The sequence below is a fragment of the Sciurus vulgaris genome (assembly GCF_902686455.1).
Source record: "Sciurus vulgaris genome assembly, chromosome: 15".
In the NCBI taxonomy this organism is placed as follows: Eukaryota; Metazoa; Chordata; class Mammalia; order Rodentia; family Sciuridae; genus Sciurus; species Sciurus vulgaris.
In genome coordinates this window covers 88,514,355-88,527,041 of record NC_136476.1, presented here as the reverse complement: position 1 = coordinate 88,527,041, position 12,687 = coordinate 88,514,355, and the positions used below count along the sequence as shown (strand labels likewise).

General features: G+C 54.4%; 1 protein-coding gene and 1 pseudogene across 2 annotated transcripts; one reads left to right on the top strand and one right to left on the bottom strand.

Annotated features, from left to right (window-relative positions):
- Positions 1–379: 379 nt before the first annotated feature.
- Positions 380–1,512, bottom strand: LOC306645098 (histone chaperone ASF1B-like; annotated as a pseudogene). The gene has a single exon. The product of its transcript is annotated as a histone chaperone ASF1B-like (transcript).
- A 6,319-nt stretch (positions 1,513–7,831) lies between these two features.
- Positions 7,832–9,535, top strand: BRD3OS (BRD3 opposite strand). Its single transcript, XM_079111938.1, has one exon. The coding sequence runs from the start codon at positions 8,559–8,561 to the stop codon at positions 8,811–8,813; it is 255 nt and encodes an 84-aa protein (XP_078968064.1). The 5' UTR covers positions 7,832–8,558; the 3' UTR covers positions 8,814–9,535.
- Positions 9,536–12,687: the final 3,152 nt, after the last annotated feature.

Here is a 12,687-nt window from a genome sequence, read left to right as displayed (position 1 = left end):
ACCAAACACTTTTAATATAAAAACCCTTTAATATACACTGTAATCACAACAGCATCCACATAGCAGCGAGGGATAGAGGCACAGGGCAGGGAGGGAAGGTTTTCAGGGTGCTGAATATTTCCCTTGCCCGAAATCACTCTATGGCCTATAAAAGCATGTGTCTCAGAGAGAAGACCAAGGCGGCCAGAGCAAAGGTCCTGATGGAACCCAAGCCAGATGGAGCGAGCCCTAATATGCCATCTCCTCCCAGGGCGGCCTCCAAGGCAAGCCAGACTAGTTAGGAAATGGCAGGAAGGTGGCTGTGAGCGACAGACACCCATTGTTCCTCAGCGTCTTGCTGATATACCTTTGGGAACTGAGTTTTCTAGGGGCTGCTGGGTAAAAATTTTTTCTGGGAGGACAGAAATTGTTATTTGAGCCCCTAAGCAGGATTCCTTGCCTGTGGCACCAGGAAGCTGATGTGCTCAGGTGTTTGAGAAGGGGAAGGAATGACAGAGCCCTTAGCCCAACAGGGCCACAGCCTTGCCAGGCATTGACCAAGAAAGCCTCAAGGCAGGAAGAGCTTTGGGTCAACAGCACTCATGGGAGCTTAGTGGCACAATGGCCTGCAGGTGGAATTTATAGTGTGTAGAAAAGAAAAAACACTGAGTCAGTAAGAATGAACAATGAAGTACCTGCTTCTTATAGGCCTGTGCAGTAGAGGTGAGATGATCCTTCTGGGCAGAGACTGGAAGAGACCTGATGCCCATTCTTTCTTTGGAGCCAAGTTTGACAGGCCTGGATGCAGTAGATGGCTCCAAAGTCCTTGAGATGACCCCACACGACTCTCTGGGAGGCCTAGTGGCCCCCCAGGTATGCCAGGAAATTGGCTGTGGTCCTGGCTGAGTGCAGCCAGGCCTGGCTTCCCGCAGTTAGATGCAGTCCATGGAGTTCTCAGGGAGGAGGCCAGGGATACAGCCAGGGAGGCCAAGGCCCTAGACGGGAGTGCAGTTGAGTGGAAGGCCACAGCTCAGAACAGGGTCCTGGTTCTCTATGGCCTCCAGCCTGTCTGCATTGTTGTCCCAGTTGATGTGGAAGCGGGTCACTCGGGGGTTTGAGGCCAAGATGTTCCGCTGGAGCTGAGAGAAGTCTGGCCTCAGGGGTGGGTTCTCCCGCAGCTCTGGGTTGAGGTACTCGTTGTTGACGTAGCCCACACGGGTGAATTCCTGTCCGTGGTAGGTGCAGGTGATGAGGACAACAGTCACACCCACGGCGTCAAGTCTCAGGGATGAGGGAGGGGTTGGGGGCATCAGCCTGAAAGACGTGTCTTCCTGCTGGGACAGGGCCAACCAGTACTGAGTCTAAGAGCTGATCGAACTCCTCGCTCTCAGCAGAGCCAACATAAATGATCTTCCACTCCAGGTCGTCCGCCAGGGCCTCATTGCACTCGAAGCTGATCTCGAACCGGAAGGGGCTGTGGAAAGGGCTCGGGTTCTCCAGCACCGCCACGTTCAGCACCGACGCCTTGGCCATCACCTCGGCCATCACCTCGCCCAGCCGCGGAGCCCACTTCTGTGTCCGGTTTGGGCGGAGGGCGGAGGGCGGGAGACACTAAGTAGACAGAGTTACCAGGAGTCGCTCCCGCCGCCCCTCTCCGCCGACAGAAGAGCCTGTTACCCAGTTTTTGACCCCAAAGTCTGGGTCCTTTTTCCCTGTTGGAATTGTGGAACTACTAAGACCAAGCGCTGACCAAGCAGGGAAGGACACTTTTATTCTTGTTCAAGAATAGAAGTGGGAGATAAACGTGCAAGTCTACGTCCACCCTCGGGCCATGGGAGACTATGGCCACAGGAGGCAGGAGTGGAGGGGAAGAAGGGCTGGTTAAGGCTGTGGCGGGGAGGATGGGTGTGTCTATGACACAGTGAGCCCGGAGGTGTCCAGAGGTGACTCCGCCGGCATTTAAGATCTAACTGGTTTTATCGAGCCTACCTGGAGAGGAATTCATGGACTTGGCGCCTCCTGTCCTCCAAGACAAGCAAGATTTGGGAGGGGTAACTTCAGCGGGCCACAGCCCCAGGCACCACGCGCATATGTGGAGAATATTTTCTCTATGCCTTGGGTTAGATGCATTATTCGTATAGGATTTTCATACTCATGTTTGTTAGCGAGACCAACCAGTAACTTCCTTTTCCTCAGTGTCCTGTGAGTGTTGGTATCAAGCTCATAAAAGAAGTTGGAGGTTATTCCCTCTTTCACTAGTTCCAGAGAACTGTGAGAAGGTACTATTCCTTCCTTAAATATTTGGTGGCATTCCCTAGTGTCACATCAGCACCTGGTGTTTTCTGGAGAAAGTTTGTGAATCTATTGACCTAGGCAACATACAGAGAAGGATTTCTCAAGGAGTAACGAGCTTCTCTGGTAGTGCGGCACCTTCCAGCAGGCTGGGCTAGGGCGTTGCCGGGCCAGGCCATTCTGCCCGCGGCACCGGAGGCCACTCACCGGACTGAGTTTGCAGAAGAGTTTATGGGCGAGGGGCCACGTCTGGAAGTGGTGTAACACGGGTGGGTTTTTTGTCCTGCAAATTCAAAGAATGAGATTCATGGACAGCAGGGGGTGAAAGAACAGTACAAGAATTTATTAAAGTGAAGTAAATCCCCTGTGGCTGGGAGGGGGTCAGAGAGGGTGGCCAGGGGACGGCTATCGTCTAGGGCTTTATATGGGTCTACAGGACTAGGAGGCCAGCCTGGCCCAATCCTGGGGAAGGTACTCAGTGTCCAGGAGCCATTCAGCCTTCAGTCCAATCAAAATGTTGATCTGGCACTTTTCCATCTTTGGAGAGGCCTCATGTGTCCCATTTATTTTATTTTATTTGGTACCAAGGATTGAACACAGGGTACTTAACCACTGAACCACATCCCCAGCCCTTTTGCCTTTATTTTATTTATTTATTTTTAAGGGATACTGAGGATGGAACCCAGTGCGTCACACATGCTAGGTGAGTGCTCTACCACTGAGCCACGACCCAGCCCCAGGCCCTTTTAATTTCTTTTTATTTGAGGTAGGGATTCACAAACTGCTGAGGCTGGCTTTGAACTTGCAATCCTCCTGCCCCAGCCTCCCAAGTCACTGCATCACAGGCCAGCACACCATGCCAGGCTCATGTATGCCCCAAATTGAAAAACAAAACCTTTTTAGGAGTTTCTTAGCGAAAGCATGCCGCTGCAGTTTATACTCTGCTGTTCGGGAGGTTGCGGGGGTCCTTTTCCCTATCTGCCTGGCCTTGTCGCCACCTGCTGATCTCAGTGGACCATCCGGACTCACTTCTGCCCCCCTCAGGAGGGCTTGGGAACTTTTCCTCCCCCAGTATTGGGGACTGAACCCAGGGCTTTGTGCGTGTCGGGCAAGTGTCTACCACTGAGCACACCTGTAATCGAGTGTCTGGTGTAGTGTTTGGTTTTGTTTTCCCAGTCCTGAGATGGAGCCCAGAACTTCACGTATGCCCGGCAAGCACCCTACCACCGAGCCACATTCCCAGCCCTGGCTTAGGGATGTGTACTGTGGTACAGAAGCAGAGAGGCCTGAAGCGTGGGGCACGGCTGGAAGTGAAGTCATCAACGGCCTGCACACACATGACCACTTATGGTCATCAGTGACCTGTGCACACATGACCACCTTCAGTCATCAACAGTCTGCTCACGGGACCACCTGCAGTCATTAACGGCGTGTGTATGTATGACAACCTTTGTCATCAATAACCTGCACACATGTGGTCACCTTCCTAGCCCCTTGTGGTCAGAACATGGCAGTGTTAACTGACCTGAAGGAGGAGTTCTCAGCCCTCTGAGGTCCAAGAAGTCACCCACTGGACTGTGCAGGCATGGGTGAAGACAGTGTGTCAACAGCCTTCAGGTCCCCGCAAGTAACCCAGGCAACCATTGCCATCATGGCCCCACATCAGTTTCGACTGTGGCAAAGCCAGGGGAGACCCTTGATCTATGAGCAGCATGTGACCTCCAGAAGTAGCCTGGTTTCTCTTTTTCTTTTTTAGAGACAGGGTCTCACTGTGTTGCCAGGCTGGCCTTGAATTCTCAATCCTCCTGCTTCCTGCCCTGGCCCCTTCCTCGCGCTCTGTTCCCTGGCCCCTGAGCTGAGCAGCTCTGCTCCTCACACACGATCCTCTCCTCAGGCCCCGCATCTCAGAGCCACGTGTCTGTGGACTGAGACCTCTGAAACGTGGGCCAAGATGAACCCTCTAAGTTGATTTTTTTAAAGCATTTTAAAGCATATGGAAAGAGGAGTAACATGGACCTGGGTAGACATTTCTCCAAAGACGCAAGAACAGCCAGTGATGTATGAGGAGGTGCTCAAGGTCACTAATATTCAGAGAAACGCAAATCAACCACAATGAGGTAACTGCCTCATGCCCGTTAGACCGGCTGTGGTTTAGAGGATGTGGGAGAAAGGGAACCCTTGGCCACTTTTGCTGGGGATGTAAATCGGCACCTACGTGGGAAAAAATGTGGAGTTTCCACAAAACATTAAAAAACAGAACTACCACATGATTCGGGAGTTCCACTACGGGAAATAGAGCCACAGGAACTAAAGATCAGTCTTTTTGTTTTCATTGTACTGGGGATTGAGCCCAGTAGCACAATACTACCAAGTCACACCTGAAGCCCTTTTTATTTTCTATTTTGAGACAGGGTCCTTCTAAGATGTCCAGGCTGGCCCTGGACTTGTGACCCTCCTGCTTCAGCCTCCCCAATCAATACCTGGGATGACAGGTGTGTGCCACTGTGTCCAGCAAGTCAGTCTTGAAAAGACATCTACATTGCCATGGTCATCCGAGCATTATTCACAGCAGACAGGCTATGGCCGCAACGCAGCGTCTGTGACCTGGTTGGATGAATGGATAAAGAAAAGGTAGCGTGACTCAGAATGACGTGTTACTCGGCCTTAAAAATAAAGAAAAAAATCCTGTCATCTGCAACAACATAGAGGAACCTTGAGACGTTATGCTCAGTGAAAAAACAAAACAAATAAGCAGGAAAAAGAGAAGGCATTTTGCTCAGTGAAACAAACCAGGTACAGAAAGGCAAGGTTTCATTTCCACGTTGGATCTAAGAAGAGTCAGGTTCAGAGTAAGGAGCAGGATGGTGGTTATTCGTCCCGCATCAACCACACCCATACGTTTGCATGCATGCTTTTATAATAATTCTATTAAGATACTTAGTGGGTTGCGGGGGGTTTCCACGTCCTGCGTGGACGGGGGAAGAGTTTCTGTCAGAGGACGACGGTGCCAGTGATCAATTAATTACTAATAAACTTACCTGATCAATAAACACAAGAGCCAATACTCTTTTCAAGGAAGAGGGTGTGACAGGTCAGGCTGTTCCAGATCTGGCCTCCAACAAGATGGAGAAGCCCGCCTTCCCTTTATTATAGTTGCATAGGTAAAGGGGCAGGAACAGGATGGGATGGAGTCAGGGGAGCCGCTTGCCGAGAGAATCAGCATCTCCTCAGGGCTGAGTCACTCTGGACAGGGCCACTTACTGCTCGGAAGTCTGACCACCAGTTCCTGGGAGTCGGATCTCTGTGTCCCATGGCTCGGCCACACCTGATTCTGCTGAACATATATGGCTCCCCACAGTTGTGGTACTGTGTACCTGTACTCCCAGCCATGGGGGAGGCTGAGGCAGGAGGACAACTTGAGTCCAGGAGTTGGAGGCCGGACTGGGCAACATGCTGAACCTCACCTCAAAAGTCAATAGTCTTGGCCAGGTGGGGTGGCATAGGCCTGGAATCCCAGAGGCTTGCAGACTGAGACAAGAGGGTCGTGAGTTCAAAGCCAGCCCTAGCAACACAGCCAGACCCTGTCTCTAAATATAATATACTTTTAAAAAGGGCTGGGGATGTGGCTCAGTGGTTAAGTGCCCCTGGATTCAATTCCCACAAAAAAATAAAAGGACTGGGGCTGGGGCTCAGTGGCAGAGTGCTTGCCTAGCACATGTGAGGCACCACATGCAAAAATAAGCAAATAAAATAAAGGCATGATCTACAAATACAAAATTTTTAAAAAATAATAAATAAAATAAAAACAAACAACAAATAGCCCCTTCTTCCTGGGCACTGTCCTGAGCTTTTTTCTCTAGCATGCCCTTCTTCCATGATGCTCTGCCTCTCCTTGGGGCCCAGAACTGTGGACTCGACCTACTATGGACTGAACCTCTGAACTGCTGGGAATAGATCCCAGGGCCTCATGCGTGCTAAGCAAGCACTCTACCACTGAGCTACCTCCCCAGTCTCTCCAGAAAAACTCTTAAAAATATTGGAAATGTGATCCTCAGAAAACTTTGCCCCAGACACAGAAAAAAGAGAAAAAAAATTATCCAGATGTATTCTGGACCCAAAATTCAAGAAAGAATCTATTTTCAGATTTTAAAAATGTAAAATATGAAAAAAAATTTAGAAAGTACTAAAACATTTTTATTGGTTCTTTTTTTGACCCATGAGAAATTCAGAAATATATGTTTACCTCTGAGGTTATTGAGGTTTCACTGACAAAAACTGCATATAATTAGGGAGTATAATGTAATGCCTTGATATGAGTGGTGAATTAGGAGCACACCCTGGCTGACCCGGTCGCCCGTGGTGAGCACCCAGGCTGACCCGGTCGCCCCGGGCGTGAGGACGGGGAAGGCCGCCCGCCGTCCTCAGTGCTTCCTCGGGGAGAAGCGCGCGTCCCTGACCGCGCCTCCCGGCGCCGGCGGCCAGCCTGCTCGGGCCCACACGTGGTGCGCAGCGTGGTCAGCTTTGGTCCGGATCTGCCTGCTTGTCAAAGCTCGCACCTGCAGGGCGGGCTCGTTCAGTGGACGTCCGCGACGTCTTCTCGGTTGGTGTCGGAGAAAATCCTAAGACTACAACGTCCAGGAGGAGCGGGGCAGCAGGCAAGGAGGACGGAAGGCACAGGCGCTGCCCGGCGGCCTCCGCAGCACTGCGCCCCGCGCGGCGGGCGGGCTGCCTGGTGGAGGACACTGATTGTGTTTTGGTACTGCGGACTGAACCCAGAAGACAACCCGAGACGCATCCCCAGCGTTTTTATTTATTTAGAGACAGGGTCTCTCCAAGTTGCTAAGGACCTCTCTGAGTTGCTGAGGCTGGCTTTGAACTTGCGATCCTCCTGCCTCAGCCTCCCAAGCGACTTGGCTCACAGGCATGTGCCACCGCGCCCTGCTGACACCCTTTTTTGGGGCGGTATGCCTCCCACATTTAATAAATTTAAAATACCGTATCGTTGTTAGGGGTGGGAGGATGGCAGGAACAGCAATATCCGACAAAATAGCGACACCAGCAGCGACACGGAAATACCATCAGCCAGACGGCAGGCCTGGGAGAGCGGGGGCACGGGCTCCCTCCAGCGCCTCTCCCCGGGCTTTCTGCTCTCCTCCTCTCCCCGCTCCTCCTCCCCTCCCCGCTCCTCCTCCCCTCCCCATCCTTCCCAGCTCCTCCTCTTCCCTCCAGCTGCTCCTCCTGACACCTCCTCCTCCTCCCCAGCTGTTCCTCTTCTGGCTCCTCTGCTTCCTCCCCCTGCTCCTCCTCCCCGCCCCTTGATCCTTCCCAGCTCCTCCCCAGCTCCTCCTCCTTCCCGGTCACTCCTCCCAGCTCCGCCTCCCGCCGGCCGCCTCCTCCGCACGCTGAGGCGCACGCGCAACGTGCAGGGTCGGCCGGTTCCCGCCCGGCGGAGCGATCGAGGGGCCGAGCTCGGGCGCTCCTGCTCGGCCTCGGCGCTCGGCTCGCCGTGCCTGCGGCGTTGCCTTGGCGACACGGTCGCGGCCCCGCCCCCGCGTCAGGCCGCTGCCCGAACGCACGCTGGGCGCCGAGGCGTCGGGGGCGCAGCCTGGCCGCGCGCCTGCCGGGCCGCGCGGTGGTCCCGCCGGCGGCCACGGCCCCCGCGACCCCAGCTCAGGCCGCCGCACCTCCGGAGAGACCCGAGGTGCTTCGGAGTGTGGTCGCGGGTCCGGCCTCCCGGCCCGCCCGGCCTGGATGCGCGGCCGTGCCGCCGGCGCCGCGGCCCCTGGCCCCTAGCCTAGCCACGGAGGGGGCGGCGCGGCGCGGGGTCCGGAGCCCAGCGTGTGGGCGCGCGGCGGCTTAGCCCGGGGCGGGCAGGACAGGTCAGTGCGCGGCCTGCCACGCTGCCTCTCCGCGGGCCTGGTTGCACCGCGCGCTCGCGCTGGACGCTGGATGTGCCTCTTCCAGCGCAGCTGGCCAGGCAGGGAACAGGAGTGGTACCAGTTCCTGTCCGTGCCACACAGCTGCGCCGGGCGAGCGCTGACCTGTCGGCTGCCCCGAATGGCTCTCAGGGTGGCTTCGGAACGCTCAGAGGCTCAGCTCATCCCCTTGCCATGCCGCCCTCCTAAGGATGTGGCCTGCAAACAGTCCGAATCCCCAACTCCTCCCAGTGAATTGAACAAGGCATCCTCAAGCCCAGCTGCCAGAAGAGCTGTCAACTGATACAGTGCGAAGCAGCTGGCAGCCCTCCGCACGCGAGGGCAGCCGGGTGCGCAGGAGCCGGGGCTGGGATGAGCGGTCGAGTCCCGCTGGCAGAGAAGGCCCTGTCGGAAGGCTACGCCCGCCTCAGGTACCGGGACACTTCCTTGCTCATCTGGCAACAGCAGCAGCAGAAGTTGGAATTTTTGCCACCCAGGACGTACCTGAGCAGGAGCCGAAGCATGTGGTACTCACAATATGGAAACGAGGCCATCTTAGTCCGAGACAAAAACAAGCTTGAGGTCTCGAGAGACACAGGTCAATCCAAGTTTTGCACGATTATGTAATTCCAGCGTGGAAACCTGCACTCAGGCGCCAAGCTTTGAGGGGAAGGGGACTGTTGCTTTCAGTTGTCCTGTTCGTTTTTGTTGGAGATCTTAAAGACCATGAAGATTAAGCTGTGGTATAAACCCACGAAACCCAGAGGTAGCTCCCGAGCCTGGGCACTGCTAGACGCTGTTTGTTTCCAAAGTCTGGCAAGCGTGGTTCTGACCCTGCAACCCCCACTTCAAGGATCTTGTTTGTTGGTTTCCATTGCTGGGAATGGAACCTGCGTCTCATGTTATAAGCAAGCGCTCTACTACTGAGCTATGTCCTCAGCCCTCAAGTTCTTACGGGTGCTGGAGGAGTAGCTTCTGCCTAGTGAAGAACGGGTCGGATCCATCCACATGCGCGTTACCAGGGGCCGGCACAGCAGAGGTAGGCCTCAGGACAGCCCGGTGGCAACTGCCTTCGAGTCTGCCACCAGCACAGTCCTCACTGGCCCAGACACTGGCTCACAGGCAAGTACACCTTGAACACCTTAAGAAAACTCCCAGATTCTAGGCTTCACACAAGTTGGCTGCAGTGGCTGACGACGCCATCACTCTGAGGCTGCAGCTGCCTGCAGTCTGACTTGTCATTACTGCACATGAGTGACAGTGCCCATCCCTGTGGGCAGTTTCCGCAAGTCACTTTGAAAGGACTTGCCCTCTGCTGTACGGCGGTGCAGATGTCAGGAGTGCTTTGCCAGACTTCTCATAGCTAAACAAACTTCCTTTAGGATCTCCCTTCCCTCTCTTTATTTTGTAATGTGTCCACGGTCTTGCTTGGCTTTCAGTTTCTGAGTGAGTGGTACCTGAGGTCAGTGGTACCTGAGGACTGCTAAAAGCCCCAGGACAGAGGCACAGAGCAAAGCTCAAGTGCCCCAGAACACCACTGTCCCTGGCAGTGTGGTGCCAGTCTCCACCCTCGGGCCACTCTAAGTGTCCTTCTGCACATGCATCTCCCTCTGCCCAGCTCTACAGACTGGACCTGTGTCCCTGCTACGATGCCAGGCAGGTGGCCCTCTGGGGATTCTGTGGGGGACAGCAATAGCATCCAGCTTGTCACCCTGGCACACAGCTGTGCAGGTGTACTGCAGGGGGATGCTCGGGGCTGGTGGACTATCCCATCTGCTAGAGGAAGACTTAGGCAGTAAGGGCTCACCTACCAAGGGGATCAGCACGTGGGCACTGTGCCAAGTCTACCAGGCAGTTTCTGTCAACGTGTTTTCAGTTCTTCAGTTTAATTCCCACTTGGGAAGAAAGCCAGCCTAGACTTATCTGGAATACCTGAATGCCATCTGCTCACTGCACCTCAGACCATCCCAAGGACAGGTCAAGGTCAGGTCAGCATAGGACGTGGCACACGGAGATGGGGTCTGAGGACACATGCAGCACAGGGAGGATAAGCACTCACTGGGCCAGGCTCTGGAGGGGTCAGTGGATGCAGGTGACAAAGAGGCCCCCTCTCATGCATGGGACAACTGGCGCTAAGCCTCTTAGGCTGCAGGAAGGTGCCATCTGCCTGAAGTGGACAGGCCAGTGCTCTGCTAGAGAAGGCTGGTCTGAATGGGAAGGATCGGTGTCAGCAGGAGTGACGGTGCTGCCTGGCCCAGTTGGGGGGGTGGACGTGCCCTCTGGCCTGTGCTGGGACCCATCACATGAGCACCTCCTTCCCAAGAAGATCTGGGACCAGTGTCCATGGCCATCTTGAGAGCAGTGCTGGGACCTGGGACGGCCCGATCCCTCACTCTTGCACAGCCTTGACCCCATCCAGACCTGCCCTTGGTGCACTCAGATTCCGTCTGGCCTACTGGACTCAGAAAGAGGGCTAGATGCTTGCACCACAGGAAATGGCCTCCGTGTAGCTGAGGCACAAGGGACACATGCAGGGGAGGCCCAGCGAGGGAACTGCCTAGGTTCTGAAGGTAGGCGGGGGGCACGGGCAGGGCGGGGAGTGCAGGAGCCTGGTTTGCTGGGGGCCCCAGGTTCTCCCCGACCCACAGGCATACATACGGCAGCCTACAGTACTGGAAGAAGGGCGGGAGCTCTCAGGGAGGCCAGGTGGCCCTCCCTAAACCTCGTGCCTAGGCCACAGTGAGGACGGGAGCTGTGGGTGCTCTGGGAACCTCTGCCAAGAGCTCGGAGCCCTCCATGTGGCCGAGCGGGAGCTGCCATGGAAAGCACAGGACAGTGCACACTGGACTTTTTTCTTCTTTTTATTATGAAAACAAAACAAATGCCCCAGGAGAAGGGTCCATGATTACCAGAAACATCAGAGTACTCTCTACCATTTTTATTCTGTGGTGTTGAGGCCAGCATTGCAATAAACAAGCTAAAACTACTTACACCGGACTCGTTTTCAGTAACTGACATTTACAGGAATATACTAGAAACGGCACTAAAAAGTTAAGAAAAGTTACGGTAAACTTGCATGCACATCATACAGAAAAGTAACATTTCAGATATAAAAAGGAAAACGTCCTGCAAGTGTTTAGCGTCATCAGGGACAGCGGTACACGGTGTGACAGCTCGATGCGGCACTGCTCTCCCAGTGACAGTAAAAGGCGTGACGCTTAAAAGAACAAAACCAAACGAACACAAGAAAACGTGTCTTACGGTATGCAAGCGAGCCAGCGGGGCCAGCAGGAGGGCCTGGGCCGGCCTCCAGGGCTCCCCTGCAGGGCCACGCACCTCCTGCGCCTTCCCAGGGAAGCCTGCTGAGAGCTGCCCTACGGCTCTCCGCACAGGACAATCTAATGGAGCAACTGCAGTCTTCCCAACACAGGAGGATGGGGCGCCAGGCGCCCACAGCCTCACATGAAGGGCCTGAGGGCGTCGCTGACCCTCCGAAACTGAAGAGAAACAGTGTTGAGTCTGGACAGAAGGCCTTAAGTTACAGCACCATGAGCTGCGCGCTCAGTATGACCACCGCCAGGGACCCCACGAGAAGGGTGAGTGGTGGACACCTCCAGCGCGGTGGACAGTGGGCCACTGCACCAACTCCAGATGTCTCTCCCTAGACAGCTCACAGATGACAGCTTGCCACCTGCAGCTCTCCAGGGACCCTGGGCTCGGGGCCTGTGCCTCGCCCAGGACTGCACTTCCGGCACTCAGATCCTGTGCGAAGACCTGTCAATTTCGTTGTGTTAATTCCTTAAAGTCACAGTTTAAATATTCTATTAAAGATCTATTTAGAAAATACCTTTGAAAAACAAGGGTAACTTTAAAAAATGGAATTTTAAAATCCATTTATATTTTTACTATAAACAAAACTGACTTAAAAGTTTAACAAGCCAAGTGGCAGAATCGCCAGCACTGGAATCGTGGCAGCTGACCACACTCCCGCACCCGCGGAGGGTGCCGTATCTGAGGCCCCAGGCTGAAATAGCACCCACCTGAGGATGCTAGCGGCTCGTGCTGTGTTCACCCAGGCGTGCCTGTGGGAACCACAGACACCAGCCAGGGACGCCCGGCCTCGGCCCCCACCGCAGCCCCCGGGGCCCGTCTGGGGTCTGTGAGGACACCTTGCTGCAGCCCTTTCTGGCCTGACTGAAAACTCGAGCAGGTAGCACTGTGTGGTCTCCGGGGTGGCCTCTGGAGACGTGGGTGGCCAGGGACAAAGCCACAGTGCTCAGAGCCCGGCTGGCAGAGCTGGGCTAAGCTAGGAGGCAGCTTCCAAAACAACAGAACCTTGCGTTAAACTCTGCATATCATTACTTTTTACAATAGAAAGTTAAAAATCGAGACTTTGATTTACTATACATTTCTTTTCTCTCAGATTACAAAGCTTATGTTATAGAACTGGGGTTCCCTACGTTGATTTTAAACGTCTTAAAAGAGACCGTGAGTGAATAGA